This window comes from Myotis daubentonii, chromosome 19 (genome assembly GCF_963259705.1).
Source record: "Myotis daubentonii chromosome 19, mMyoDau2.1, whole genome shotgun sequence".
Taxonomy (NCBI): domain Eukaryota; kingdom Metazoa; phylum Chordata; class Mammalia; order Chiroptera; family Vespertilionidae; genus Myotis; species Myotis daubentonii.
Genome location: NC_081858.1, coordinates 4,243,154 through 4,269,398, shown reverse-complemented (window position 1 = coordinate 4,269,398; position 26,245 = coordinate 4,243,154). Strand labels below are relative to the sequence as shown.

The 26,245-nt window shown below is 58.7% G+C and overlaps 1 protein-coding gene across 14 annotated transcripts in view; it reads right to left on the bottom strand.

The window, feature by feature from the left end:
• GRAMD1B (GRAM domain containing 1B) overlaps positions 1-26,245 on the bottom strand; it is a 245,349-nt gene that overhangs the window by 76,962 nt on the left and 142,142 nt on the right. Inside the window, exon 1 of one of the 14 annotated variants that reach the window (XM_059676853.1) lies at positions 19,510-20,056. The exons of the other annotated variants lie outside the window; for them this stretch is intronic. Within the exon in view, the coding sequence (XP_059532836.1) occupies positions 19,510-19,532 (23 nt within the window). The 5' untranslated portion in view covers positions 19,533-20,056. Of the gene's footprint in view, positions 1-19,509; positions 20,057-26,245 lie in introns of those variants that run through there. 14 annotated transcript variants of the gene reach the window in all.

Sequence of the window (26,245 nt, the reverse complement as noted above, 5' to 3'; positions counted from 1 at the left end):
CTTGCTCTTCAATTTGACCCAATTACCTTTGCTCTACTCGTTTAGAAAATCGCTCTCTGAGATTCCGCTTTTCCTAGAGCCTCTGAGTTAAGTGGGTGCACGTGGCCACAGCAGGACCCACGGGGGTGGCGGGCGGGACGGGCGCTCGGCCCCACAGAGAGGGCCGGCTCGCGTGACCGCGCAGCCGCCTCGTGTGGGAACAGGTCTCGCGAGAAACTAGGCTGACTCCTGGGGAGGGGACTGAGATGGGGGGCAGTGAGGGTACACGCAGGAATCGGGGGTCGTGCCTCTGGGGAAGCAGGTGGCGCCCGTGGCCTCAGAGAGGCCCAGCGACGTGACAGAGCGTCTCGGGGGCAGGGGCGTCGTCCTCCGGGGCGGCCACACCTGCCCACGCGGGAAGGCCCCGAACCCAGAACCGCCAGGAGGGTGGACACAAAGGGGCTGGAGACCTTTAAGATACAGGCCCAGATCTAACGAAGCACTTAATTATGCAAATTAAGTGGTTTATCTGCCCACAGTCCCGGGGTTACGGTAAGTTGACCTGAAAGAGGATTAAATAATAACAGGAACCACTTAACCCGATGTCCTTCCCACCACGAAGAGTCGCCGTGTGCTGGCTACGACCTGCCGCTGGCTCCCCCCACCTCCCACCGTGACTTCTGTCCGCGGGACACCTGCTCTCCAGGGCGCTTGGGAGGGAGGCAGAGCCCCAGGTCCCCGCGCCCGGGACACAGGTAGAAACAGCAGGCCCAGCGCCCGGCATCGAAGTTCAAGCTCGCTCCGCCCGCCCTCACTCTCACGCTGTGCAGGCTGCTCCACGGGCGCGTCCCCAGGGCCTCCTCCAGGCAAGGCGGTCTCCGCCTCTCCAGGCCTGTCTCACCCACGCGCTCATGGCCCTGAGGGCTGTGTGTGAGGAGGGAGGGGGGCTTGCTGCCAATGCTAGGAGGGGCCGAAGCTCAGGCTCAGGCTCAGGATGCGGACCCGTCCCGGCCCTTGGGACCCGCAGACGACCCTGCCACGGCTTCCGCTCAGGACAACAGGAGACTAAGCCCCCATCCCACTCACCTCTCCGCGGCGGAGCTGACCTCCCCTAATCCTGGATCAAGGTCTTAGAGGGAAGCCCGCCGGCTGCTGCCCCAGTTACGGTGTTGACGGCTGCACCTGAGCACAAGTCCCTCCGGCCACTGGCGGAGGCTGGCGCCCCAGGACCATCCCCTCCCTCTCCTCCACCCGTGCCCACTCTTCTTGAACCTTGGCAGCCTGCAGGGCTCACAGCAGGACACCCCTGTGGGGTGCCTGCCCTGGGTGCCGGGTGGGGGTTTAGAGGGGTCTCGATGAGCCAGGAGGCATGACCACGCCCCTTGGGGGCCTTGGTTTGTGCCAGAGGCTGCTGTCGCCTCCCGGCCCCACTCCACGCCCGTCTCAGGACTTTGGCCGGTCCGTGGGGTCACCAGAGCGGAAGGCCCAGTAAAAAGCAAAGTGGCAGAGTCCTTCCCAGGCACCCTGACCAGCACTCCTCATCCAGCCCGGACTCTGTGAGGTGGGGGTGGGGCTCTCGCAGGGACGAGCGAACTTCCACCCTCTGCTTTCACACAGCCTGGCTCTGGCGTGCGCCCGCCCAATGCCCGGCTCTCTGCGATGCGCCCGCTGCGTGAGAGGTTGCCGGCCCTGCGCGGGCTCACCTACCACCCAGACCAGACTGTTCGTGCACGGACGCCTTTCCCAGGACCCAGGACCGGCCTTCTCTGGGGTCCAGCTGTGGCAGCTGCTCTGCTCTGTGCCCGCCCCCCCCCGCCCCCCCCGCAACCCGGCGGCTCCTGCTGCAGGTGCTGCCCTCCCGCCCCTCGTGAGGGACGCACATGCTCACTCTCCACAAAGACAGTTCACACAGGTCACCCCACACTCACCTTGTCAGGCAGCGTCGCCTTCCTGGGCCAGAGGCACCAGGTGACCCTGGGCAGTGACCTGGGCAGACCCCACCCTTTCCCGGGCCTCGGTTTCCTCATGCGTTAGGAGAAGGGGTGGTCGGATGACCCCCCGTTATTTCCTGCTCTAAAGGTCCACGATCACCCTTCACCTCTCGCGCCTCCACGTGCTAAGAAGCAGCCAAAGAGGCGAGCTCTGTGCCGCGGAGAGGGAGGCCGGGAGACCGTGCTGGCCATGGCGAGCAGGGCCGTCACCGGCCGGAGCCCCGCTTCCTTTCTACTTCCTCTCCTGTGACCACATCGGGCCCCGAACTACCCGCCCCTCTTCCTACGTCTGCAAGTCCTGTCTCCCCGAGAAGAGCTAGAAAGCCCTCAGGGCTGTGCTGGGCAGCTGGGCAGCTCCCTCTTCCTACACTCGGAACCGTCCTCATTAGGAGCGTCAGCAAGGCCTGACTCTTCTAATGGGCGCTGGAAGGGGACAGGCAGGAACAGAAGAGACGGGACTCAGACGCGCAGCGGAGGGGACAGGCTGGAAAGGGACAGGCAGGAACAGAAGAGACAGGACTCAGACGCACATCCCCTCCCATCGAAGTCAGATTCCCTTCCCAGCGTCCACAGTCCACAGGCCGCTGGGCCTCGGCCACGCACGGGCAGGGGCAGCCTGCGGACGGGGCTCTGCAGAAGCAGCCTGACCTCGGCCGCGGACCTTTCTTCTCCAACACTCGGCGGCCCGTGAACGTCTCGCACCGGCGGGCAAAGACCACAGCACTCAGCACGGACCAAAACCACCCCGTGGCTGGAGAGCAGCTAAAACATGATCATCCAGAGTAAGTGAGGGGGACCCAGCACCGGGAGCACAGCTAGGGGAGCACCGGCCTCACTCGGGAGTCTGCTGCTCAGACACGACAAGGGAGACGGTGGGGTCTGGAAACCCTGCCCCATGCAGAACCGCCAAGTAACGGGAGGTCCAGACGGAAGGGGGGCAGGTCACAGACACAGGATGCCCAGCAGCTGAAGAGGAGAGAGAAGCGCAGGAGGGGGACGTGCCCGTAGGGACTCTCTCAGCTGAGGTAGCCGCACCGGCGGGGGGTGGGGGGGTAGGGGGGTGGGGGTGGGTGCGGAGGCTGGGGGGCAGCTCTGGAGGGAGCTCCTCCTTGAGAGGCGGACCCTCAGCCTCATCTCCAGGCGCATCCAGACCGCGTACCAGCCCCGTACCAGCCCTCCAGGTGAGCGGGCGGCAGGGCGGGGCTGAGCACAGGCTTCTGATTTTCGTGCCAAAAACCACGAGGCCTCTCCACCTCCCCTCTCCTCTCGACCCTCCTCCCCGGGCGGAAGGTAGGTCTGCCAGGGGCCAGGAACAGGGCCACAGCGCCCACGGGTCTCCAAAGCAGGAAGCCGCCGGCTCTAACTCAGCCCGGTTCCACCCAGAGCTGGTCTCTGCTGCTTCTCCGGGAGAAGGAAGGGAAACCAAACCGATGAATCAACACGCTAAGTGATGGGGCAGGAGCCCGGCGTCTCTCCAGCCCGAGTGCTGCCCCACCCATCACCGGGGCCTCAGAGCCACCAAAGGCACCAACCCCGGCCACGGCCACGGCCACGCGCAGCAATGCCGCTGGGAGGCGTCCGGGAGCCCTGTGTGCTGTGCCCGCGGGAGCGCGGCCCCCGCCGGCTCCCTGCACGCTGACCTTTCCCGTCGGGATGGAAAACAGCCACGAGCTGTGCCTGGAGGGCTGCCTGGTTTTCCTCTGAATATGTAGCATTCGACCCACCAGGATCCTTGTATCAGGGTCTGTGACTACCACCGCCGGGTGCCTGGCACAACACCCTGTATTTGACCCTGGCCTTCTGTCCAGCTTCAGTTACTTCCCAGAACACCCCGGGGGGCAGGTAGAGCCGGCACCGGTCAGTCCTCCCAGACGCCTCTAGCCTCAAGCCTTGTCCAGCGCAGCCGGACAAATGCAACCCCAGAGGAGTGAAGGCAGAGAAACCAGAGAGCAGAGGGAGAAAAGGCAGCCTCGAGCTGGATACTAAACACGGAAATATGTAGTCCCACAGGGTCATTTTCAGAAAAGTAATGGTTGAGCAAAACCAAAAGTTACAATAAAACCTTGGGCACATGCTCAACCGTGGTGCCCATTTTGGCTCACCAGCGTTCCCGAGGGTCATGCCACCCACGTACCCTGGATGCACACCCCCTCGTCACACAGACACCTCTGTGGGTCTCCTCCTTGAGGTCGGAGGGCTGTGCGGCTCGGCCTGCTCCGACCGCGCTGGGTGTGGGCAGCAATCACAAGGCTGGCGTTTATGTCCAGCTATTTCGGGCCACGGCCTGTTTTCTCTTCCTTGAATTCCCTCCCGAGAGACCGGCCAGCCTCACAGATGTGGCTTCGGCCTTCCTGTGGCAGCAGCCACGCTCCTCGGCCCCACCTCGCCCAGAGCTGGGGACCAGGCAGAGATGTGCTCCTCACCCCATGGCCGGGAGACGAGGAGGGCAAGTGTGTGTGTGTGTGTGTGGGGGGGGGGGGGTGCCTTCCCAGAGCAAGTCGGACGCCCTGCGCACTGCCGGCCGCGTGTAAAGCATGGGGGGGCGGGGGGGGGGTGGCTTTCCCTCCTAAGGCCGGCCTCCGTGCCAGAGGCCTGGCCGACTCCTGAAGTCACAGTCTCCAACTTGCATGAGAGTCTCCAAAATGAGAGGCTCGTGAAAGCTCCCACGGTTCCTGATATGCTCGCTCTGCGGCCGGAATGCTACACCTATCAACTCCTTCCGTCTCCTCCCAGGACACAGCAGGCGCTAAGTTACCCATTTTACAGGGAGAAACGCGGAGGCCCGGAGGGCGAGGAACTTACCGAAGATCATAGAGAGAGAGGCCGGTGCGGCCCGGGGTCAACCCCAGCGGGTGTCTGCTCTGAACCACGAAAGAGAAGCCGCCGCGCTCAACCCCGGGGGCCCTGCACAGACACCCCGACTCGGCGTGTCCCCACATGGTTCTGACGGCCAGGTCAGGGCTGCCCATCCGGTCAGTGGTTCCCGCTCAGGTGTGCTTGCTGACCATCAGATCCTGGGGCCAGAGTTCTAGAACTGGAACCCAGAACCCCAAGATGCTCTCGTGCGGGCAGTTCGCCGGAGGCACCTGCGGAAACCCGTCCTGTGCCTCGCCCCGCACCTGGGACAAGCGCACAGGCACCTGGCTCCTCGCCGGCCTGCGGAGGCCGTGCCTGGCCAGGCGCCGTGCGGGCAGGGAGCTCCGCTGTTGCCCAGCCTCGGTGACAAGGCTGCCGCAACAAGGCTGCCGCAGACGGCGGAGGAGGAGGGAGGGGGCAGTGGCTGCAGAGGGCTCGCCGTCCTTCACACTTGACAAGCTGCACCTCACAGAGGGACACGCGGCTGCTGATGGGAAAGGAAGAACAGGCTGGGCCCTGTGGGCGTCTCCCGTGGCCAGAACAATGGCCTCTTCACATTCCCGGCATCTGAACTGGCCTTCGGCCACCAGCAAAGAAAAGGGCTCACTGTCTCTTTAAGGACGCCCTCTCTCCCCAAAGGTCAGAAATGCCAGCTCAGCCTGCCCAGCAGCTGCCTTGTTGCCACTCTGGTGCCCCAGGGCCCTGGGCCATGCTCCCTTCCAGCTAATTCTCCGGCTCCGGCCGCAGGAGCCGTCTGCCCAAGAGATGGAGAGCCTGGCGCCGCTCTGGGGGTGGGGGTGGGGGTGGGGGTGGGGGTGGGACTGCTGGTGAAGGGAACCCCAGGCCTCATTTGCTTTCAAAACCAACCTCCAGGGAGCGTTACCCCAGGAAGTGGGGCTGGGGGTGAGGGGGGGGGGCAGAAAGATGCCTGAAAGCAGAGGGGTGGGTCAGAGAGAAAACTGAGCGAGGAGTGGGTGCTCCAGGGAAACGTGTCACCCGAAGAGGGAAGGTCAGAGGCTCCTGACCCAGAAGCCCGACAGACGATGGGGAGCAGGGCACGGAGGGTGCAGGAGGGCGGGCGGTGGCGGGGCCACAGGCAGTGCTGCGTGCAGGGCTCTGCTCCTCCAGACTCGGCTCAAATCCTGCCCTTTGTTGCCTGGGCCTCCCGCCCTCCCTCCCCTGAGCCTCAGTTTCCCTGTAACACGGGCGTACGCTGAGCAGTGAGCAAATGTTAGAAACAAAGGATGCCTGTTATTGGGTGCAGGCAATTTCTCACAGGGCAGTTCGGGTGGCCAGAGGGTCTCAGGTAGCTGGTCCCAGACCACGCCGCTGGCTCTGGCACAGCCCCTTGCAAACATGCGCCATGAAAAAACGGGCGCTTGTTCAGAAAACCACACGGGTTGGTGCAAAGCACGATCCTCATGGAAAAACAGCTCAAAACTAGTCATCCCTTCATGACACGAGCGGGGCCGGCGGTTCCTGTTGAAGGCTCTGCAGGCCACACGAGCGGTCTGTCCTCACTGCTGAACACTGGCTGGAAGGTGAGAGCAGCCCAGACCACAGGTAACGAAAGAAGGTGGCCGTGTCCCAATAAAACTTTATTTACACCAACGGGCTGTGTGCGGAGGCTCGCGGGCCGGAAAGAAGGGGTGGCACCGGTGGAGGTGCTGGCGCGTCCGTCCGTGTGGGAGATGGGCGGAGACACGGAGGAAAAGCCTGGTTCTCGCCCTTCTACCTTGGGACTGAGTACTTCACCCAATTGCTTGACTTCTAAGCAAAGAGGTTTTGGCGAACCCCGCCACCTGCAGTGACTCCGTTACGCGGTTTCTTCAGCGTCTCTGCCCAGAGCCTCTGGGCACCTCTCTGCACTTCAGCGCCTTCTTTTTCTTGTTCTTTGGCGCTTCCTCTACGCCCTGAGATCGGGGGCTCACAGAAGACAGTCTCCTCCCTCAGCAAACTTGGACATGCTGATGAACGGCCACCCATCAAGGTGTCCTCCCCGCTCGGCACCCCTCAGGCCAATCTGTCCATCCCCCCAGCTTCCCGTAAACAGCAGCTGGGACCCTTCAGCTGTTCCTCACCAGCTTCCCGAACAGCTGGGCGCCTGGGACCCCCAGGCGCGTGGCACTCACTCGCCGGCTCACTGCCACCGGGAGCACCTGCTCTGGGCTAGATGAGTCCCCGGGGAACCCAGCGTGGCCTCCGCCCGGAAGGACTGGAGTCCTCTCGCAAGGCCGCTTGAATCTGACCTACTTCCTGCCCCGGTGTCTTTCTATGGCGAGCTCAAGCACTTCAGAAATAACTCTCCCACGGCTAACAGCTCCTCTCAGGACAGCCTCCGAGCCGCACCACAAGCAGGAAGGACAAGAGAAGCTACGCCTGAGAAACCGTGACATAAACGCAGGGGAGGAGGTAGCCCGCCGGTGGCTCAGTTGGTTGGAGCCTCGTCCCATGCACCCCACAATATGCTGTAACAGAACCCCAAGCCTTCAAACAGGTTAAAACTACTGATAACCTTTCTTCCCAACGTTCTTTACTTCTGATTTTCAAAAGAGAAGAAATATATAAAACAGCTTTGAAAAGCAAAAAGAACTACACAGATTCACCAGGATAATCAGAAAAAAAAGAGGGTAATCAGTTGCCCAGCAAATATTGTTTGAGCACCAACTACGTGCAAAGCCTTGCAGAAAGTACAGTGAGAACATCAGAGAGTCACGCTCCGAGAAGATGGAGCGTTTGATAGATAGATTGGCGTCCACTTCATGACAATGAATGAATCTGGGAGTCCGGGCTGCGAGAGTGAAAGAACACCTTCCTGCCTGGGGGAGACAGATCTGGGATGGCTTCTCCCGGAGGCGACGTGAAGCTCAGCGACGAAGCGTAAGTAAGATCTCCACGGGCAGCGGGAGGAGCGGGAGCAGTGAAGCGCAGGATGGTGATAGGAAAAGCACCGGTACCCTACAGCGTGCGTGCGTGCGTGTGTGTGTGCGTGTGTGTGTGTGTGTGTGGGGGGGGGGGACAGACTCGCGGAGGACGGAGGGAGGACGCCGGCGGGCGGGGCCAGGCTGCAGAAGGCCTTGGATGACGTGCCAAGATGCCAACCACGTTTTGTACGCGACGGGAGCACGTTCGGTGTTTGAAGAGGGTTGGAGATCGGGCCTGTGCCGGCCGAACGCCACGGGCCTGGGAGCTACAAGAAGAGGAAGGCCTGGCGGTGGACGACTTGGGTGAAGCTTGGGAACACATTTAGGTGGGGGAGCCAGTCAAACGTCTGTGCAGACAGGGAGAGGCAAAAGTAGGCTCACGGTTAGACTACGGGAAACCCTTTATTCTTGTCTTATTATTTATTAATTATTGCATTCTTTATCATCACAACTGTATTGCAACCCACTTTTGCAGGTTAGGGGAGTAAATGGAGAGAGAGTAGACTAGTACAGTGGGGCCTTGACTTATGAGTTTAATTCGTTCCGAGACCGAGCTCCTTAAAGAGCTCGTTAACTCAAATTACTCTATCAACTCAATGCAAAAAATTGACCGAGAGACAGCTGGTATCTCAAAAACCTCGTTAGTCGAGACACTCGTAAGTCAAGGCCCCACTGTAGTTGCCTAGGGCTGGGCTGGGGGTGGGCGGTTGCTAGCTCAAATGTCAGAGTTGCTTTCTGAGGAGAGGAAGACATTCTAAAATGGACTGTGGCGATGGCTGCACACATCTGTGAATATGCCGAACGCCATGACGCTGTTTTACACTTTAAATGAGTTAACTGTATGGAACATGAGTTACATGAACCAATAAAGCTGTTTTTAAAAAAAGAAGAAGGAAGCAGCCAGGTGGCTATCGCAACAGGCCAAGCCAGACATCTGAGGTTGTGAATGAGCACAGTGCAGTGGTCATGGGTGGAGGCGAGTCGGAGAGAGGCTGCAGAAACAGGCCCCACTGTGTGTGTGTGTGGGGGGGGGGGGAGGTGAGGAGGAACAAGCGAAAAAATAGCGCAGAAGCTTCCAGTGGGAGTGACTAGAAGGGAGGCCGTGGGGAGAAGCAGGATGGAAAACTATTATCATCTGCTCTCCACGCCGTGAGCCCACTCCTGGAAGCGAGGGCGCAGAGGGAGGCACAGAGCAGGAGCGGACGCCTGCCTGGTGGCCGAGGGTCTTTTGTGACTGCTGGTGACAGTTACTATATTTAGCGCTCCTGACCGGCTCGGACGGGCCCTGACCTGCGCGGGAGGGCCCTGACTTACGCCTGGAGCGGAATACCCAGCCGGTGCGCCGCAGGCGTATTTAAAACACATAACAACCTATTTGGTTGGGGCACTGGCCTCTTTTTCCGTAGGTTGTCAAAAAAGTGACAACAGCCAACACAACAACAGCCGTTCAGTGTGAATGAATCAAAATTAAACCTATTTTTTGTCAGATCGGCAAAAAAAGCTATTTTTTGGTGTGCTGCCGGACTTTAGTCATTAGTCTGGTGCCGTGAGATGAAGGTTGAAAATCGCTGGCACAGAGCTATACTTAGGAGAATTTTGCCAGAAAAAAGAAGATGGCAGCAGCGAGAAAGCCAGTCCTACAGCTGCCCCCCGGTCCTCTCGGCGTCCAGACCTGCGTGTTTACTACAAACCCCGCGCGCAGAGCTGCAGAGCGCTGTCCTGCAGCTGTGCGTGCAACGGCTCCCGCAGACGCCCACGCGCTGAAAGGCAGCGGTAGCTCCTATTACCGATGGGACTCACAACAGTTGCAACGTATTTTGCTTGTTTCTATCAAAGAAGGCAAGAACTAGGAATGGTTGGCTCATGAAGTCAGAGGGTTACATGAAATCATTGGGACATACCAGAGTCAGGAGCTGCAGAATAAAAAAAATATTTAAAAGGTACATTTTAGGCCAAAACATGGCCAAGCCAAACAGCATGCAGTTGGCAGAGCAGCTCCCCTTGCAAAGCCCATGGCACGGCTTCCAAATCCACATCCTGCGCTTTGTCAAGTTAAGCCCCTGGAACAAAGGGGGTTCGCCCGTCAGGTCATAGTTCCACGGGACAGACTCTCCGGCCATAGGTTGGGGTAAAAAGTTGAGGTCGCTGCGGGGAAGCCATCATGACACAGGGAGGCTCCCATCTCAGGACACAGGGTCCAAAAACAGCTTCACTGGGAGAGGACTCTGCGTGCAGGACTGTCCTGCAAACGCACTGGGAGGCCCTTCCTGGGACAGCCCCGCGGCTCCCTCCTCTGCCGGCCCCTCCCGGGCCAGCAGCAGTTCTCGCTCATGCCTGTGTTCCAACCACCTCGCCCCGTGGGTGCTCAAGGAATGCTCAGCAAATAAACACATGAGCACACGCACTGCAGGGGAGGGACGGACCAGCGGGACCTGGACGAATGTCAGCGTCTGTACGTCCGCGATCCGGAGCCTGAAGTCAGCAAGGATCCACAGGAGAGAGGATCTGACCCCTGACCCCACCTGTCGTCTCCCAGATGAGGGCGCTGGTCCGCGTGAGTGGTGGACACGGTCCAGCCTCCGGCTAGGTCACAGTGACCGTGCCCACGTGGGACAGAAAGAGACCAAGATGAAACCACGGCTTTGAAAGGCGAGTAAACTAGCTGACGGAGGCCTGAGGGTGTCTTCCTGGCCACTCCAGCGAAGATCATGATCAGCGCGCTCTGCAGCCACGTGCGCCTGAGTAACGGCTGTGTGATCAGCACAGGGAGTGTCATTAGCTCCATTTCATGGGTGAGAACATCGAGGCCTGGGGACAGGAGGCAGCCCGCCTGGGGCCACCCCAACAGGCGGCAGCAGGTCCACTTGGGGCCCCTCGCGCCTCCAGGGAGCAGCACGACAGGATGGAGCAGCCAGTTCCGCAGCGCTAGAGCCAAGAGGCACCGCTATGCAGCATAACCCACCCCGGGGACAGAGCTCAGCCGGACTCAGGACCGGTCGGGGCGCAGCTCTCGCGGTTCGCATTTTGGGGACCTGTCCTCTTGGCCTCTGCATATTTCCCTAAATCTTATGAAACAAGCAAAACGACTACACAGCGTTCGGAGGTCTGGATAATGGTCTATCGCTGAACTGGACAGTGACAGACGCGGTTTAACGGTACCGACCTTGAACACACAGAGGTTAGGGGCACAGACCCCGACTCCGTAAAAAGTCCACGTGGAACTGCTGGCTCCCACAAAACGTAACTATTAGTAGCCTCCCAGATGCCACGGACAGCCCACTGACACATACTCCGTGTTACATGTGTTACACACGGTATTCACACAGCCAAGCGAGCTAGAGAAAGGCAATGCTAAGAAAATCCTCAGGAAGAGAAAACACATTCACAGTCTTTATTGGGAAAGATCCACGTAGGAGTGGGCCTGTTGTTCAAGGGTCAACTGGACTTTTTTGTTTAAGGAAGGAATTCTTAAAAGAAAAGTATGGATTGATTTAGAGAGAGGGGAAGGGAGAAGGGAGAGAGAGAGATGGAAACATCGACAGGCTGCCTCCTGCATGCCCCCTACTGGGGAGGGAGCCCACAACCCAGGCCTGTGCCCTGACCGGGAATCGAACTAGCGACCTTGATGCGTGGGCTGCTGCTCAACCACTGAGCCACACTGGCCGGACTCAAGTGCGCTTCTGTAAGCTGTACAGATACGTTCACTTGGATATATAACACATTTCACAGATTAATAAAACTTACTTAAATAAACCCTGACCCAGGCCTGAAGACACAGGCCCCAGCTGAGTGGTGACGGGTTGGGGCTCGCCAGGGCCTGAGGGGGGGACGATTATCCTGTTGTGAGACCAACTCACAGAGAGCAGCGCCGGCCAGAGCGATCTCCCCGCCTCCTCGGGCCTCTTCCGAACGGTTATGTTTAAAGCTCCAGATTTCTACCAAATAAAACCCTCTTCACTAACTCAAGGCCTGGAGCACAGAGGGTAAGAGCTCGACATCTTCAGCTTCGCCCCCGTCTGCCACCCGTGCCATCCTGGTGCTACTGAAACCTCTCTGACTCAGTTTCCTTGCCTGTAAAATGGGATAAATGCACCTTTCCTGCAGGGTTTGTATGAGACACTCGAGGGGCATTGCTATAGTGGCTAATGCTATTCTGCACGAATGCCCCAAACTACACACTCACCCCCTGCTCGGCCCCGAGCATCGTGCCCAGGGTGGTGGGAACGGCATCCACGCTCTGCACCTGAGCCGGGGTCTTCCCGGGCTCTGCCTCACGCTCCAGGCGTCCACAGGTGAGCCCAGTCCTGCCCCTGCCCCCCTCCCCTGTGCTGCTCGGTGCTGCTTTCTCCCCTCCACCTGCCCTCACTCTGGGTCCTATGGCCCAGTTCTTGCTTCTTCCCTGCCTGGGAGACCCACTCAAGTCTTAAAACCTCAGGGAACTCCCTCCTTCGAGGATCAACCCACACCCATGTACCACACCCCATGTCCCACACCCCATATCCCACACCCATATCCCACACCCATGTCCCACACCCATGTCCCACACCCCATGTCCTCCATCAGCCCCCCCGACCCCCGCACATCACCTCTCCCCCCGTTTCTGCACAGCTTTGGTAGTTAACATTCATGCCATTAAACGTCTTCATGCATCACCTTCGAGTAGTTCCCTAACTTTCCTCGGGGTTCGCGTTCCCTCTTCTCATGTACGAGGCCCTGGCTCCGGCATTGCTGCCCCCGTGGTGAGAGCCTGGGGGCAGCGCCAGAGCTCTCAGTGTGACCCGGACGATCACGTAACTCCTCGGAGCTTGTTTCCTGATTCAGAAAATCGCGTAACAACAGTGCACAGCCCCAAGGCTGCGGGGTTAATGTCAGAACATTTACATGTTTCCTGTGGCGAGTTACTAGGTGAGCATCAGCGACCATTAGCAACATCCTCGTCATCGTCATCGTCATCGCTGTGACTGCGACGGCGACGGCGACGGGAGCCAGGTGCAGGTGGGACGCCGTGGTGAAAACATGACTTTGTTGCACTTGGGAGGCGGCAAACGACGTGTAAAGGGCCAGACAGTGAGCATTTCAGCTTCATGGGCCACGGCTCTGCCAGCTCGGGCGCCGTGGCTGAGAGCCCTCCCAGGCGAAGGCAAACAGATGAACTTGACTGCGTGCCAGTATGGCCTTATGGAGACTTAAACCTGAATTTCATACAGTTCTCACATGGCATTAAATACCAGTCTCCTCTAGATCTGTTCCAGCCACTCCAGCGTATGAGAAAACACTTAGCTCGCAAGCTTTACAAAGGCAGGCGTGAGCTGATGGCCGCAGCTGAGGTGTGCTGACCCTGCTTAGGGTCCGCAGGTCCTCCGGGTGCCTCCCGCCCAGGCCTCTGCCCCACAGGCAGGAAGCAAGCACAGTGGGTCTCAGGGAGGGGCGCCAGCCTGCTGCACCCCCACAGAGGCTGCTGCGGTGGGCAGGCCGGTGCCCAGCAGCATGGCTGGTGCCGGCCTCGGCCGCACTCCTGGCCAACGTGCCGCAATGGCCATGGCCTGTGTCTGCTCCCAAGGAAGGAGAGGCATTTGAGAGCACGCTCTCCGCCCTCCGCCCTCCACGCTCCGCGGGACTGAGCCCCCACGAGGGTGAGTCCGGGAGTCTCCCCAGCCTCGGAGGGACTCGGAGAAGAACTCTCTAGGAGTAACGTACAGTGCGCTAAGCGACTGCATGTGTGGTGGATACGGCGGTACTTGTTATCGCGGCGTAACCGGGCCCATCCAGGCTAATTCAACACCTTTCCGCCAACAGAAAGCGCAGCGCAGCCTGAGCTCAGCGCACATGAATTCACCCACAGCAGCTGGCTTCTCACCTGCACAGCTCACCCAGGGACACAGGCCCAGCTTTCTGGACAAGTTACGAGAGATCAGAAGATGCTCTTCTCCGAGTTCCATCACGAGAAGCCGACACCACCTCTGCAGCTGGGAAATGCTTACAGTGACCAGGAGGGGTTTCCAGCCGCAGCTAAGAGCCTGGGTCTGACTTGCTGGACGCGATCTCTGCATCCAGAAGCTTACATGCCAACAGAGATCACCTTTCTTCTTAAAGAAAGGATGATGATGACACACACACACACCCCAAGGCGAGTGATGCTTACTGCTGCGTATTCCAGCCAGGTGCAGTCCTCTTCCCAAAGCAGAAGCCGGGGGGTGGGGGTGGGGTGGGGCGGGGGAAGTGTCCTTTTAAGGACTCCTTGGCCAGATCCATCTGCCAGAGATGCCTACGTCACTCAAGGAATTAAACACTTAGGGACCAGCACTCAGTGTCTCCCGTTCCCGAGGGTAGAAAACTCCCGATTCTCAGATTCTCACCCCACTAAACAATGATGTAGATCTCACCTGCTAGCAAGAGGGGGTGCCTGCTGGGGGACATTTGTAATGAATACTCAACATTTTCAAATAAAGGGTTACTTTAGTGTCTTCTGCTGGCTAAGACAGTGCACCCCCAGTCCACCACACAAGTGACTCCTCCATCAAGGCTGTGACCTTTTTCTACGCCCGTACCAAAAAGGAAGCTGGGAGCCCAGCCGGCGTCGCTGACTGGTTGAGCGTCAACCTATGCACCAGGAGGTCAGGGTTCCATTCCCGGTCAGGGCGACTCCCATGTTGTGGGCTCCATCCCCAGTAGGAAGCATGTAGGAGGCAGCTGGTCGATGATTCTCTCTCATCATTGATGCTTCTATCTCTCGCTCTCCTTATCCCTTCCTCTCTAAAATGAATAAAAATATATATTTTTAAAAAAACGAAGCTGGGAGAGAGATGAATCAGTCCCCCCAAGGCAGACAGAAGTCACCTACGGCCGCACAGCAGGTGAGCTGCGGTCACGTGACTCGGACTCGGGTGGCTCCCCAGAATCTGGAGCCCCAGTGCAACCCACCTGCACTGCAGCTCGCTTCCCGGCAACGTGGGGACAGCCGGGAAGCCTGGTCCTCAAAGAGGTGGCAGAGGCCACGCCGGCTTCCTCCTCCTCTAGACAAACTGCTACAGAACCAACCTCGGAAGATAAATCTGACCTTGACCCTGTGGGGCAGGAATTCCAGGCTTTTAAAAGTCTGATTTGGTTGTGCCTGCTGCAACCTAAGCCCCCCTCATTTCGTGGATCTGAGCCCGAGCTGAAGAACCGCGCTCCATTCCGGGCCGGACTGGAAGAAAAAGAGAACATCGGACAACTGACCTTCACCATGAACCGACGCATGGCTGACCGCTCACCTCTAAGGAACACAGAGGAGTGCAAGGGTGCGGTCGGCCGGCTTTCTCACGAGCACGCACATGCCAATCCACAGTGTCACGCAGCCGCTTGCTCCCCCCCTCCCCCCACACAGAGACCCTCCGCCTTCCTCTGGCCTGCGGACCTGCCCTGCTGTGTGAGACGACACTCTATGTTTTCACAGAATCACTCTTCCGGCACAGGTTTTCCCGAAGGCCTGACCAGCCGCTAGGCTCTGCAGACACTGCACACACCCCAGCAGGTGTGAGGACGGACGAGGACCCAGAATCCATACTCAGGTCACTGCTGTCTGCCAAGTCCTCTGGGGGCCAAAGCAGTGTGTTGGAGAGCCGCCCCACAAACCCGGAGACCTCCTGGGTGTTTGGGGTCCTGAACTAGGAACAGCGCCACAGCACACACGCACAGCCACGCCCTGGCAGCAGCTCAGGAGGAGACTTGTACCTGAAACAGCTACTTGGCTTCCAAACTTCACGTGTCCCACAGCCGTGCTGGCCCGGTCCTCCCTGTCCGACAGCCCTGCTGGGACTGACCCTCCCTGTCCCACAGCCCTGCTGACCCCGCCCTCCCTGTCCCACAGCCCTGCTGAGCCCGGTCCTCCCTGTCCCACAGCCCTGCTGACCCCACCCTCCCTGTCCCACAGCCCTGCTGAGCCCGGTCCTCCCTGTCCCACAGCCCTGCTGGGCCCGCCCTCCCTGTCCCACAGCCCTGCTGGGCCCGGTCCTCCCTGATCCACAGCCCTGCTGGGCCCGGTCCTCCCTGTCCCACAGCCCTGCTGGGCCCGCCCTCCCTGCTGAGCCCAGTCCTCCCTGATCCACAGCCCTGCTGACCCCGCCCTCCCTGTCCCACAGCCCTGCTGAGCCCAGTCCTCCCTGATCCACAGCCCTGCTGGGCCCGCCCTCCCTGTCCCACAGCCCTGCTGGGCCCGGTCCTCCCTGTCCCACAGCCCTGCTGGGCCCGCCCTCCCTGTCCCACAGCCCTGCTGAGCCCGGTCCTCCCTGTCCCACAGCCCTGCTGACCCCACCCTCCCTGTCCCACAGCCCTGCTGAGCCCGGTCCTCCCTGTCCCACAGCCCTGCTGGGCCCGCCCTCCCTGTCCCACAGCCCTGCTGGGCCTGGTCCTCCCTGTCCCACAGCCCTGCTGGGCCCGCCCTCCCTGTCCCACAGCCCTGCTGGGCCCCGCCCTCCCTGTCTGCATGTGCCACTGCACCTCGCTCACCACCTCCAGAGAGCCTGGAGGTCCCCACGCCCCGCCCCCCGCCATAACCAGGGAGACTGGATTGGGGGAGGGTTTCTACCTCCCGATCCAGCTGCTTGTCAATCACAGGCACACATCTTGCTCAACTTCATCCAAAGCATCCCCTACAGCAGCGGTTCTCAACCTGTGGGTCGCGACCCCTTTGGCGGTCGAACGACCCTTTCACAGGGGTCGCCTAAGACCATCCTGCATATCAGATATTTACATGACGATTCATAACAGTAGCAACATGACAGTGATGAAGCAGCAACGAAAATAATTTTATGTTGGGTCACAACATGAGGAGCTGTATTTAAAGGGCCAGAAGGTTGGGAGCCGCTGCCCTACGGTCATGCCCTAACTCCACAGGATGCGTCCAGCCTGCAAACCCCCTCGGAGCAGGTACTCCCCGCAGCTTCTCTGCGGCCCGGCTGGAATGAGTTCTCGCCTCCTCCGAATTCCTCGAGTGCTTGGTCCTGCGTGCATCCGCCCCTGACTGGTTTACAGGGTGCGTGTGAGTGTGAGGAGAGGGGGTCATTCAATCCATGAGACCCTGGGAGTCAGAGGCAATGTCCTCTCCGTCTTTAGCCCCCGCAATGCCCCGGCACAGGGCTGTGGTCAGCATAACGGTCAGCATCTACAGAGTGAAGGCGTGGACGAATAATGAGGGCACAGACCTTGGCCCTGCTCCCTGGGAAGACGTGTCTAACAGACACACCTCACTTGCGGTGCTGCCCACAAAACCGTAATAATGGCCGAGTCACAAGAGTCTGCACCCCGACTGTCTCACTAATTAGGTGCAGGACTTTATTCTAAACCCGCTCTCCACCCCAGATTCTGTAGCTCCCGGGTGAAGAAACCCCGTTTCACAGGGTTACAGTAAGGATGCAATGAGACAGTGCACTTCCACACACTTCTAAAAGTCTGATTAACTAACCAAGTGAGTAGAAGGCAAGGAGACAGCAGAGCAGAAGGCCAACCTGTAGGGTCGCTACGCAGCACAGCGAGGCCAGTGCCTGCAGAAGAGCCACCAAGACGGGCACTCACGGGGAAGTGCCTGCAGATCCAAAGCCCAGGTCCTGCCTGCTGCCCTCGCGCGGTCCCCTGACCTCTCTCTCGGTTTCCTCGCTCCGTAAACGGGGATCTTAATCCTAATGCCACAGGCACCACGTGACCCACAGGTACAGGCGCGCACAGGAAGCCCGCCGTGCATGTCAGCTGCCGTCACAACTGTTGTCGGCATGACCATCTGATAGCTGGCACTGACGTTTCAGTATCAGCATTGTCATTTTCCATATCCCTGACATACAGCAGGCATTCCTGAATGTTTCTAGAAACAATCGGATATGAGAATGTTACTGAGCTCCATCCTCTCCCCCACGCGGACAGTGCTGTTGTCCAGAACCAAGTGGCCAGTATATGGGTCACCTCGTTCCTCCCACCTCCCGTGTGGGACAGCAGGGATGCCCGGACACAGGAGTCCGAGCCCAAACACCACACCAGTCAGACCTCAGGACCAGTGTCCAGGGGACAGAAACGACAGCATTCTCCTGTCCGGTAACATTTTCTTTGGCTGAACGGGTGAGGCTCCCAGCTTAACACTGCTTTCCTGCTGAAATGCCCAAGATACTCAAGACAGATTTTTAAAGCAAATGCCTGCATAACTGAGGCGCCAGCTGGGCTGAGCACACGCCTCTGTGTCAAAGCGACGTCTCACCCTGAGCGCAGCCCTCGAGCACCCAGTCCCGGCCAGGCTGTGCCCAGGGCAGCCCTCAAGCACCCAGTCGTGGCCGGGCTGTGCCTGAGCAGGAGGTGGAGGGACACTGCCTGCCTTCCTGCGGGCCCAGCCTCTCTCCCAGCAGCACCTGGGCCCTCCTGGGAGGCCCAGCCAAGCCACAGGCTCTGCTCTGCTCTGCTGAGGTGCACAGGGCGGCTCACACACTCACTGGCCCAGAACCCAGGGCCCACAGGCTCCGAGAAGGGCCTCCGGCCCCGGAGCAGGGAAGCTGCCCAAGAAAGCGAGTGCGGGGATGGCACGAAGTGCTCCGCCCCCTCCTCACACTGGAACAGGCCGGTCAGCGCAGCTGCACGCAGAAGAGAGACCGAATCCTAAGAAACTGCACCGATGCCACCACGACCCAGGACCTCACAACTGTTCTCTGTGTGTTTTTTAAATATTTTTTAATCCTCACCTGAAGATGTGCTTTTATTGATTCTAGAGAGAGAGAGGAAGGGAGAAACATATCTCCCATCTGTGCCCCAACTGGGGACCGGACCTGCAACCTTTGGGTGTACGGGACGATGGTCAACCCACTGAGCCGGGCCAGGGCAGGGCCTCCCCGTGTCTAAGAGCAAGAGCCCAGCCTGCAGGAGCTAGGCCCCTCCGTTCCTGCTGCAAAGTACCTTTGGGGGACCCACCAAGGGCACTCCGGCCTAGGGAGGGAGGGGGAGGGAGGCGGGGGGGGGGCTCAACCTATTCTCTCGGGGTTCGACCTAGAGGAGCGGTTCTGCAAAGCCAGCTGCAGCGAGAGCCAGGCTGGGACTCCCTGCGTTACAGGGCTCAGTACCTGCCCGGCTGTGAAAACCAAGCCCCCATTCAGAGAGGTGACCACCCCCCACCCTTGGACTGCTTGGGCTTCAAGGAAGGCAGGGAGCACCCCTGCAGGGAGCTCTCCAAGCTCTTCCTCCTCCTCCCCCTTGGAGGAGAGAGGGCTCCACGGTCCGTCAGGAGGCTAGAGCAGAGCTCCCCACCCGCAAGCCCAGGGGGCTCACACCCCAGCGCTCAGCCAGGAGAGGTGCCTGCCCAGCCGCAGGGCAGTGGCCATGGGGAGTGGGTGCTCGCTCTCCTCTGGACACCAGGCAAGCTAGAGAAGCCCTGATGGCCCGAGACTGCCCACTGCCCACCGGTGAGGTGCCAGGGCGCAGGGTGAGAAGGCCCTCGGGTGAGGGAGAGGGCTCTGCGCCTCCAGCCGGCGCGGACACAGGACTGAAAGCCAGAGATCTTCCCCCTGTTCCCTCAGGGGCACCGGCCGTGCCCCTCAAAGTTAGAGGCTCCTTTAAGCTGCGGGCTGGTCCTCTCCACAGCCCGACCTCCTGGGAACCCGGGAAGGGGCTGGCCTACGGGGCTGAGCCGCAGGGGAACCACCTTTGTGGAGTGTGTGCCCCATCTCGACCGAGACCAGTGAGGGGGCGCCCGGGAAGGTGTCGGACGCTGAGCGGGACCGGGCTGCAGGGGCGGGGCCTCCCGCACTCACCAGGAGAGCTTGAACCCTTTCATCGGCACAGTCACACCAGCCCGCCGGCCCCGGCCTCCGCATCCCGGGTGCAGGGCCGGGGGTCCCAGGGCACGTCTGAGAAGATGAGGAAGTGCCAGGAGAACGGCATCCAGGTAACGTGCCTGAGCGCAGAAAGGAGGACGAGAGAGCACACGGCAGCCAGAGATCTGCCGCCGCTTCCCTTCCTCCGCCTCCCGGACCGGCTCCGCGGCCAAGGGCAGCTGCTTACGTCCAGCCGGGGCTGCGGCCGCCCGTCCGCCCGTCCGCCCGAGCTGCCGCCCCCACTGCCCGCCTCGGAGGAGGATGGGGAGGCTGGCAGGGCGGCGATCCGCCCGGGAGTTGCTGTCCACAGGCGGCTGGCCGGCCCCCCAGGCGCCCTCACCTCACCCTGCGGGGAGCGCCTGCGGCGAGCCCTGGGCGCCAGCAGCGGCCCCGGCGAAGCTGCACCTCTCTTCCCCCTGCGGCTCCCGCAGCTCCATGTAATCCCCTAATCAATGCAGCGCCCCAGCGGCACTGCCAGCCACTTCCGCCCACTTAAAGACACAGCACAGCTTTGTCCCAGGACGGACCCACAGCCGGGAGAGGGTGGGCGGGCAATGCGGGGCCTGGGAGGAAGGGGAGGGGCAGCACTCTCTGAAGACGGGCACTTCCAGGGGCATCGCCGAGGGCAGGAGTGGGGCAGGAGGGGGCCTCGGCCCAGGCCCTCAGCAAACCCGGGGAACCCAAGGCTGCGCCAACCAGGAAGGCTGGTGGTGTGTGTCTGGGGGGGTCAGAGGCAGGCGAGCAGCACAGACCACCTTAAGCAGAACCCGCACCCTTTCCCAGCAAGGCGGGGCCAGCGCCGCAGCGGCGGAGCTGTTCACGCTCTCCCGGCAGCTCCCCTCCCCACCAGAGATCACCTTCCCGCGTCCGAGGTGTGTGGTGAGGCAGCAACTTATGGAGGCCAAGCAGCGCCCCCTCCCAGTCACCTGAGGCCAGGGGTCCTTTAAGGTGGCCGCCCAGGCCTGGGGTGGGGTTTAAACAGCTCCTCACCCTGCAGGGCTCCGGAAGACCCCGGCCAGGCAGCCTCCGTGAGGAGTGAGGGGTGAGGCGGGACTGGGTTTGCAAAGTCAACTCCAGCCTACAGTAATTCCTGGGAAGGGAAAGGTTCTCCTCGCGTCCTCCAGGCTGGGCCCAGGCGGGCTTCCAGCCCCACCTCTCCGGCTGACTGCTTCTGTCTCCCTCCCCTGGATGACTGCCTATCTGGGGCAGTAATGTGGATGGGCGAGAAGGAACAAAGAGGAGATTAGTGATGAAATAAAATAGCGACCTTCAACTGAACAATAGGAGCCTGTACCCTGCAACTCGCCCCAAAGCAGCCGACATGTCCAGGGGACCCTCGAAAGGAACACTCCTAAGAAAGCCTGGAGCAAATCCCAGCTGGTGACCCTCACCGCACCGGCCCCTCCTAGTGCGTGACCTGCCTTCCCTTTCCAGGGCAGGGCTGCGGGCTCGCTGGCTCCACTCCGCTCTGTCTCCCTGCTTGCATAGCGCAGGGGCACTACAGCAAGCGCTAATTGAAGTGACCTTATTCAAACCTAATTAAAACCCTGCAGTCTCTCCAGTGTTCAGATGGTCCAGCAGAAATACTCTTTAAGGTCTCCTGAGCTTTCAGAGATGCAGCCCAAAGCAGACCCCGTGCCAGATAACAGTGAAATACTTTCAGGACTTCTAACACATCTGCGCTTAGGTGTTTAACACTCCTTGCGCCTGTATCCAGGCCCTACTTTCAGCACAGGTAGAGTAAAGATGCGATACCAGAAGTGCCTGGAGTTCTCCTGTTTGACCTAGATAAGCCACTCACCCGGCCGCCCAGGTCACGTGACCCAACCCCTAGAGCAGGGATGGGAATTGTTCGACCTGTGGGGGCCATATAAGGCCATGCGATCATTTGGTCTGGCCCTGCCAAGGCATTAGGGTGAGTTAAATGTTTGACCAAATATAACGGGCTAAATTTTTTTTTTTAAATACATTTTATTGATTTTTTTACAGAGAGGAAGGGAGAGAGATAGAGAGTTAGAAACATCAATGAGAGAGAATCATCGATCGGCTGCCTCCTGCACATCTCCTACTGAGGATATGCCTGCAACCCAGGTACATGCCCTTGACTGGAATCGAACCTGGGACCTCTCAGTCCACAGGCCGACGCTCTAACCACTGAGCCAAACCGGTTTCGGCACGGGCTAAATTTTTTAAAAATATACTTTTATTGATTTCAGAGAGGAAGAGAGAGGGCGAGAGAGATAGAAACACCAATGATGAGCGAGAATCATCGATTGGCCGCCTCCTGCACTCCCCACACTGGGGACCGAGCCCGCAATCCAGGCATGTGCCCGAACCAGGACTCATACAGGGACCTCCTGGTTCATAGGCCGACGCTCAACCACTGAGCCACACCTGCCCGGCCCGGGCAGCAGGCTAATTTTTAAGTTGAAAATTTTGTATGGCCCACAACTGATGTTATAAATATCCCAACAGTCCTTGGCAGGAAAAAGGCTCCCACCCCTGCCCTAGAAGAATGTCACTGGGGGTCGCCAAGCAGGTGAGGATACTCTCATCCTGCCCTCACTGCTCTGGGCACACGCAACGCTCCAAACCGGGACCAGCGCTCTCCACGCGTCACGTTAGAAACACAGGCCTAGACGGTAAACTCTTAGCTTTTACTCTTTACCCTGTTCCAATAAAAGAAAAGTCTCCTTTGCAACTATTTAGTAAGAGTTTGTTGTGAGCTTATTATGTCAGGCATCATGCTAAGTATTTACATGCATCATCTCGCTCAAACCACACCTCCAAATTATAAAGTGGTGATATATTTATTTACCAGGTAATGCGGCTAAAAACTAAAGAGTGTAGGGTCTTTTTCAAAAATATATTTTTTATTGATTTTTTTTTTCTCTTTTGAGGGAGAGAGAAACAAACATCTATGTGTGGAACCCACCACCTGGGCATGTGCCCTGACCGGGAAGCTAACCTAATCGAATCTATTCTTTGGTGCAAGGGACGGCGCGCAACCAACTGAGCCACACCAGCCGGGCAAGAACGTGGCTTCGTGATTTGCCTGATGCCAGGCAGTCAGCAGGCTGCCAGCTCGGGACTCGAGCGCTTCACCGTACGTGTGCCCACAAAGACGCTTCTCTACCAGACAAGCCGAGGGTGAGGGCTCTTGCTCCCAGGACAAAAGAATCCAGGCAGCAGGTAGGAAAGAGACTACGTCAAGCCAGCTGCTTCCTCCATTACTGATGAGTTCGCCGGCGTGTGTGTGTGTGTGTGTGTGAAGTGTGATGTGAGAAACACGAAAGGGGAGGAGAGAGAAGAGCTGAGCTGGTGGGGAGACCTTCACCCACCTTGCATCCCACTTGCTCTCAAATCTGAATCCAGGGCTTCCATGGAGCTCCAGAACCTGGCTCCATCTCTGTGGTCCCTAAAGAAAAACTCAATACAGCCCTGGCTGGTGTGGCTCCGTGGATAGAGCGTCGGTCTGGGGACTGAAGGGTCCCCTGTTTGATTCAGGTCAAGGGCACAGGCCTGGGTTGCGGGCTCGCTCCCCAGTAGGGGGCATGCAGGAGGCAGCTGACCAATGATTCTCATCATTGATGTTTCTATCTCTCTCCCTCTCCCTTCTTCTCGGAAATCAATAGAAAAATTATTTTTAAAAGAAGAAAGAAAAACTCAATACAACCCCAACGTGGCTTTAAAGAGCACGAGACCACTGTCCTTCCCTGGAGGGATACGGGGTGAGGCCAAGGGGATGAAGAAGCTGTCCTCGTTCGCTGTATCTGTCCTCCTGCGTTTCCCGTGGAGGGCAGTCCGCCTCGTGTGGTTTACGAGCTCCGCGGCAGGTGGGCCGGTGCTGACTGATTCCAGGTGCCCAGGGCGGGGACAGGCGAGGGCCGGGCAGGTGCGTCAGTCCTGCTGCTGCCGGGCTCTGCGAGCCGGCTGCCCCTGGACACTCATATGTTAGGAAGAGGGAGACTTTTTAGAAATAAGCTGAATTCTGAAGTCTCCCATTTCTGGCCATATGGCAGGTGAGACATCCCGACGGACGTTCCTGCTAAAAACAACTAGAAATGCTGGACCCGATGAGCCATTTAGAAAGAAAGACAGTCTTTTAACATGCTTGGTGAGCTATCAAAATATTATCCAACTGAGAAATAGTTAGAGGCCACAGACTTAGCGAGGGCGGACACCCAGGACGTCAAGGAGACGCCTGTGGGTGGGTTCCCCAGGGGCGCTGGCAGAAGCTGCGCTTCTCAGGCCTCACAGACAGCAGTGGGGCTCCGCCCAGAGCCCCTGCTGACGGTGTGAGGGGAGCTCTCCATGGCAGGCCCAGGCTGGCCACCCACCCCCAGAACAAACATGAAGAAACGCACCTTGTGCTGAGGAAGCTGCCTTGGCATTCAACACGGAGGAGAGACTACCTCCCCCCACAGGCTGCCATTACAAAGTGATCCTCACGGAGATCGCTGCCTGATTCTCTACCCAACAATTCCCAAAAGCAGTGTGCGAAGGAGAGGGCTGACAGAGGAAGGCCACCGATCATCATAACTGGTCATAAATAGAGGGCAAAGAGAAGGCTTTTCTGGGAGGAAATATGTGTGACACACAGGGTGTCCCCAACAAGGTGTACACACCCTGAATAACTAGAGAGGCAGCATGGATTAAGATGCATTTCATTTTCAAAACTGAGCTATCGGCTGTTAAAGTGTGTCTACATTTTGGGGGACACACTGGTTGTAACTGAAAAAGGAACTGTTCACAAAATATATTTTAAAATTCTGAAAATCAAGAAAAAAGAAAAAAATTAGGAAAATAGACACATGATTAGTAAGCACTTTCAGGAGAGAAGATGACCAATAAGGACATAACAAGGCGCCTGACCTCACTGGCACTCGGGCAACTGCAAATCTAAATCCAGTGAGAGGCCATCGCATGCCCGTCTCACAGTGAAAAAATCAAAGTCTGACAAAATCGAGGCTGGGAAGGAGCTAGAGGAAGTGTATGTTGTTCAGCTGCCCAGGAAAACCACCACTGGTGTCATGTAGGAATGCTTGAGAGCTGCATCCGCGAACACCCCACGGATCCCCCCACCGACGGCAAACCAGTGAGAAATGCAGATGACACGATCGCGTGTGTAGAACACACAGCTAAAGGGATGGATTAGACAGACAGGCGGTTATGTCCATATCAGTACCGCAGCCCTTACTCAGTTTTACTCTCTGTGGTTTCAGTTACCCTTGGTCAACTGGGGTGGAAGACTATTACATGGAAAATTCCAGAACTAAACAATTCATCAATTTAAATGGCACGCCATGCTGAGTGAGGAAATCTCATCCCATCCCCTCCAGCCCTCCTGGGACATGACTCATGCCTGGCCCGGCCGATCCACACGGCGGCGCCACCCACCCACGGCCACTTGGCATCACATGGCCCGTCACAGCGTCGCGGTGCTCGTGTTCAGGTCGCCCTCATTTGACTTAATAATGGCCCCAAACGCAAGAGTGACGATGCTGTAACCTGGGTGGACCAGAGAGAAGCTGTGAAATGGAAATATGTATTCAGAGGAAAAACAGGGTCTATATCGGGTTCAGCACCGATCACGGTTTGGGGCATCCCTGGGGTGCCTTAGGATGTACCCCCCATGGAGAAGGGGAGACCACTGCATTCTGGACCCATAAAATGCAACATCAAGGGACGACAAACTCAACATTCAGAAAGGTGGTCACCTCTGGCGGGGGAGCCAGTGGGTCGGCAGCACAGGTGAGATGGCCGCCGTGTTTGTTTCTCCTGCCAGCGTGCTTTATGCATATTTAGTACTTTATAATGACCACGCACCCATTCTGCACGTAGCAGAAACCATTTCAAAATAAGCGCAGGAACTGGGACCCCCTGGCTTCACCCTCCCCTGGGTGTTGTGAGCAGCCGCATGGGAGGCGGGGTGGTGGTGTGAAAGGTCAACTATGACGAGTTTTGTATTATCTGCATTTTGAAAAATCTGAGCTCAAAAAATTGGCCTCCCCAGGCTCATGGGAACGCCAGCGTTGGTTGTGTTTACATGGTCTGATTAACACCAGTTTGGTCTGCAGGGTTCCAAGCTTCTGGTTACCATGGTTTCTCCCGAACTTCACTGGGTTTGAATGAAAGTCGGAAAAAGTTCCTTTTCGATTTTAGCTGCCTTGACCTTCTCCTGGTCTCCTATGAACCTTCCCTAATCCAACAAAAACACGCCATAGCCTCATTCTGAGGCAGGGACTAGATGGAAGAGGTCTTCAGCCAGGGCTGCCTATGGGTCTGGGGCAGACACCCACGGCGGCCGCGGAGGGGAGCCTGAGAGCTGTGCACCCCAGGGAGAGCCGGCCCCCCGACTCCCACCTGCCCACCGTGGCTCCTTCTGCCACCAGAAGGCAAGCCTCCTCTTGACCTTGGGGAGTCACAGGGGACACATGTGGAGCAGAAACAGAAAGCAGGCTGGTCCCTGAGGCTCGCCTTCTGTCTCCAGTTCCTGGGCCCAGGCTGCTCCCCGGCCGGTGGAGCCCAGAGGCAGGGCCGGCAGAGCTGCAAACTGGGCCAGAGCCGCTGCAGTCACGCTGGGAACCGAGGCCCAGGCTCCGGAGAGCAGCAGGCGCTGAGAGTGTTATATTTAAGGAGCGTTTTGGAGGTCAGGCAGCGAGAGGAGCGT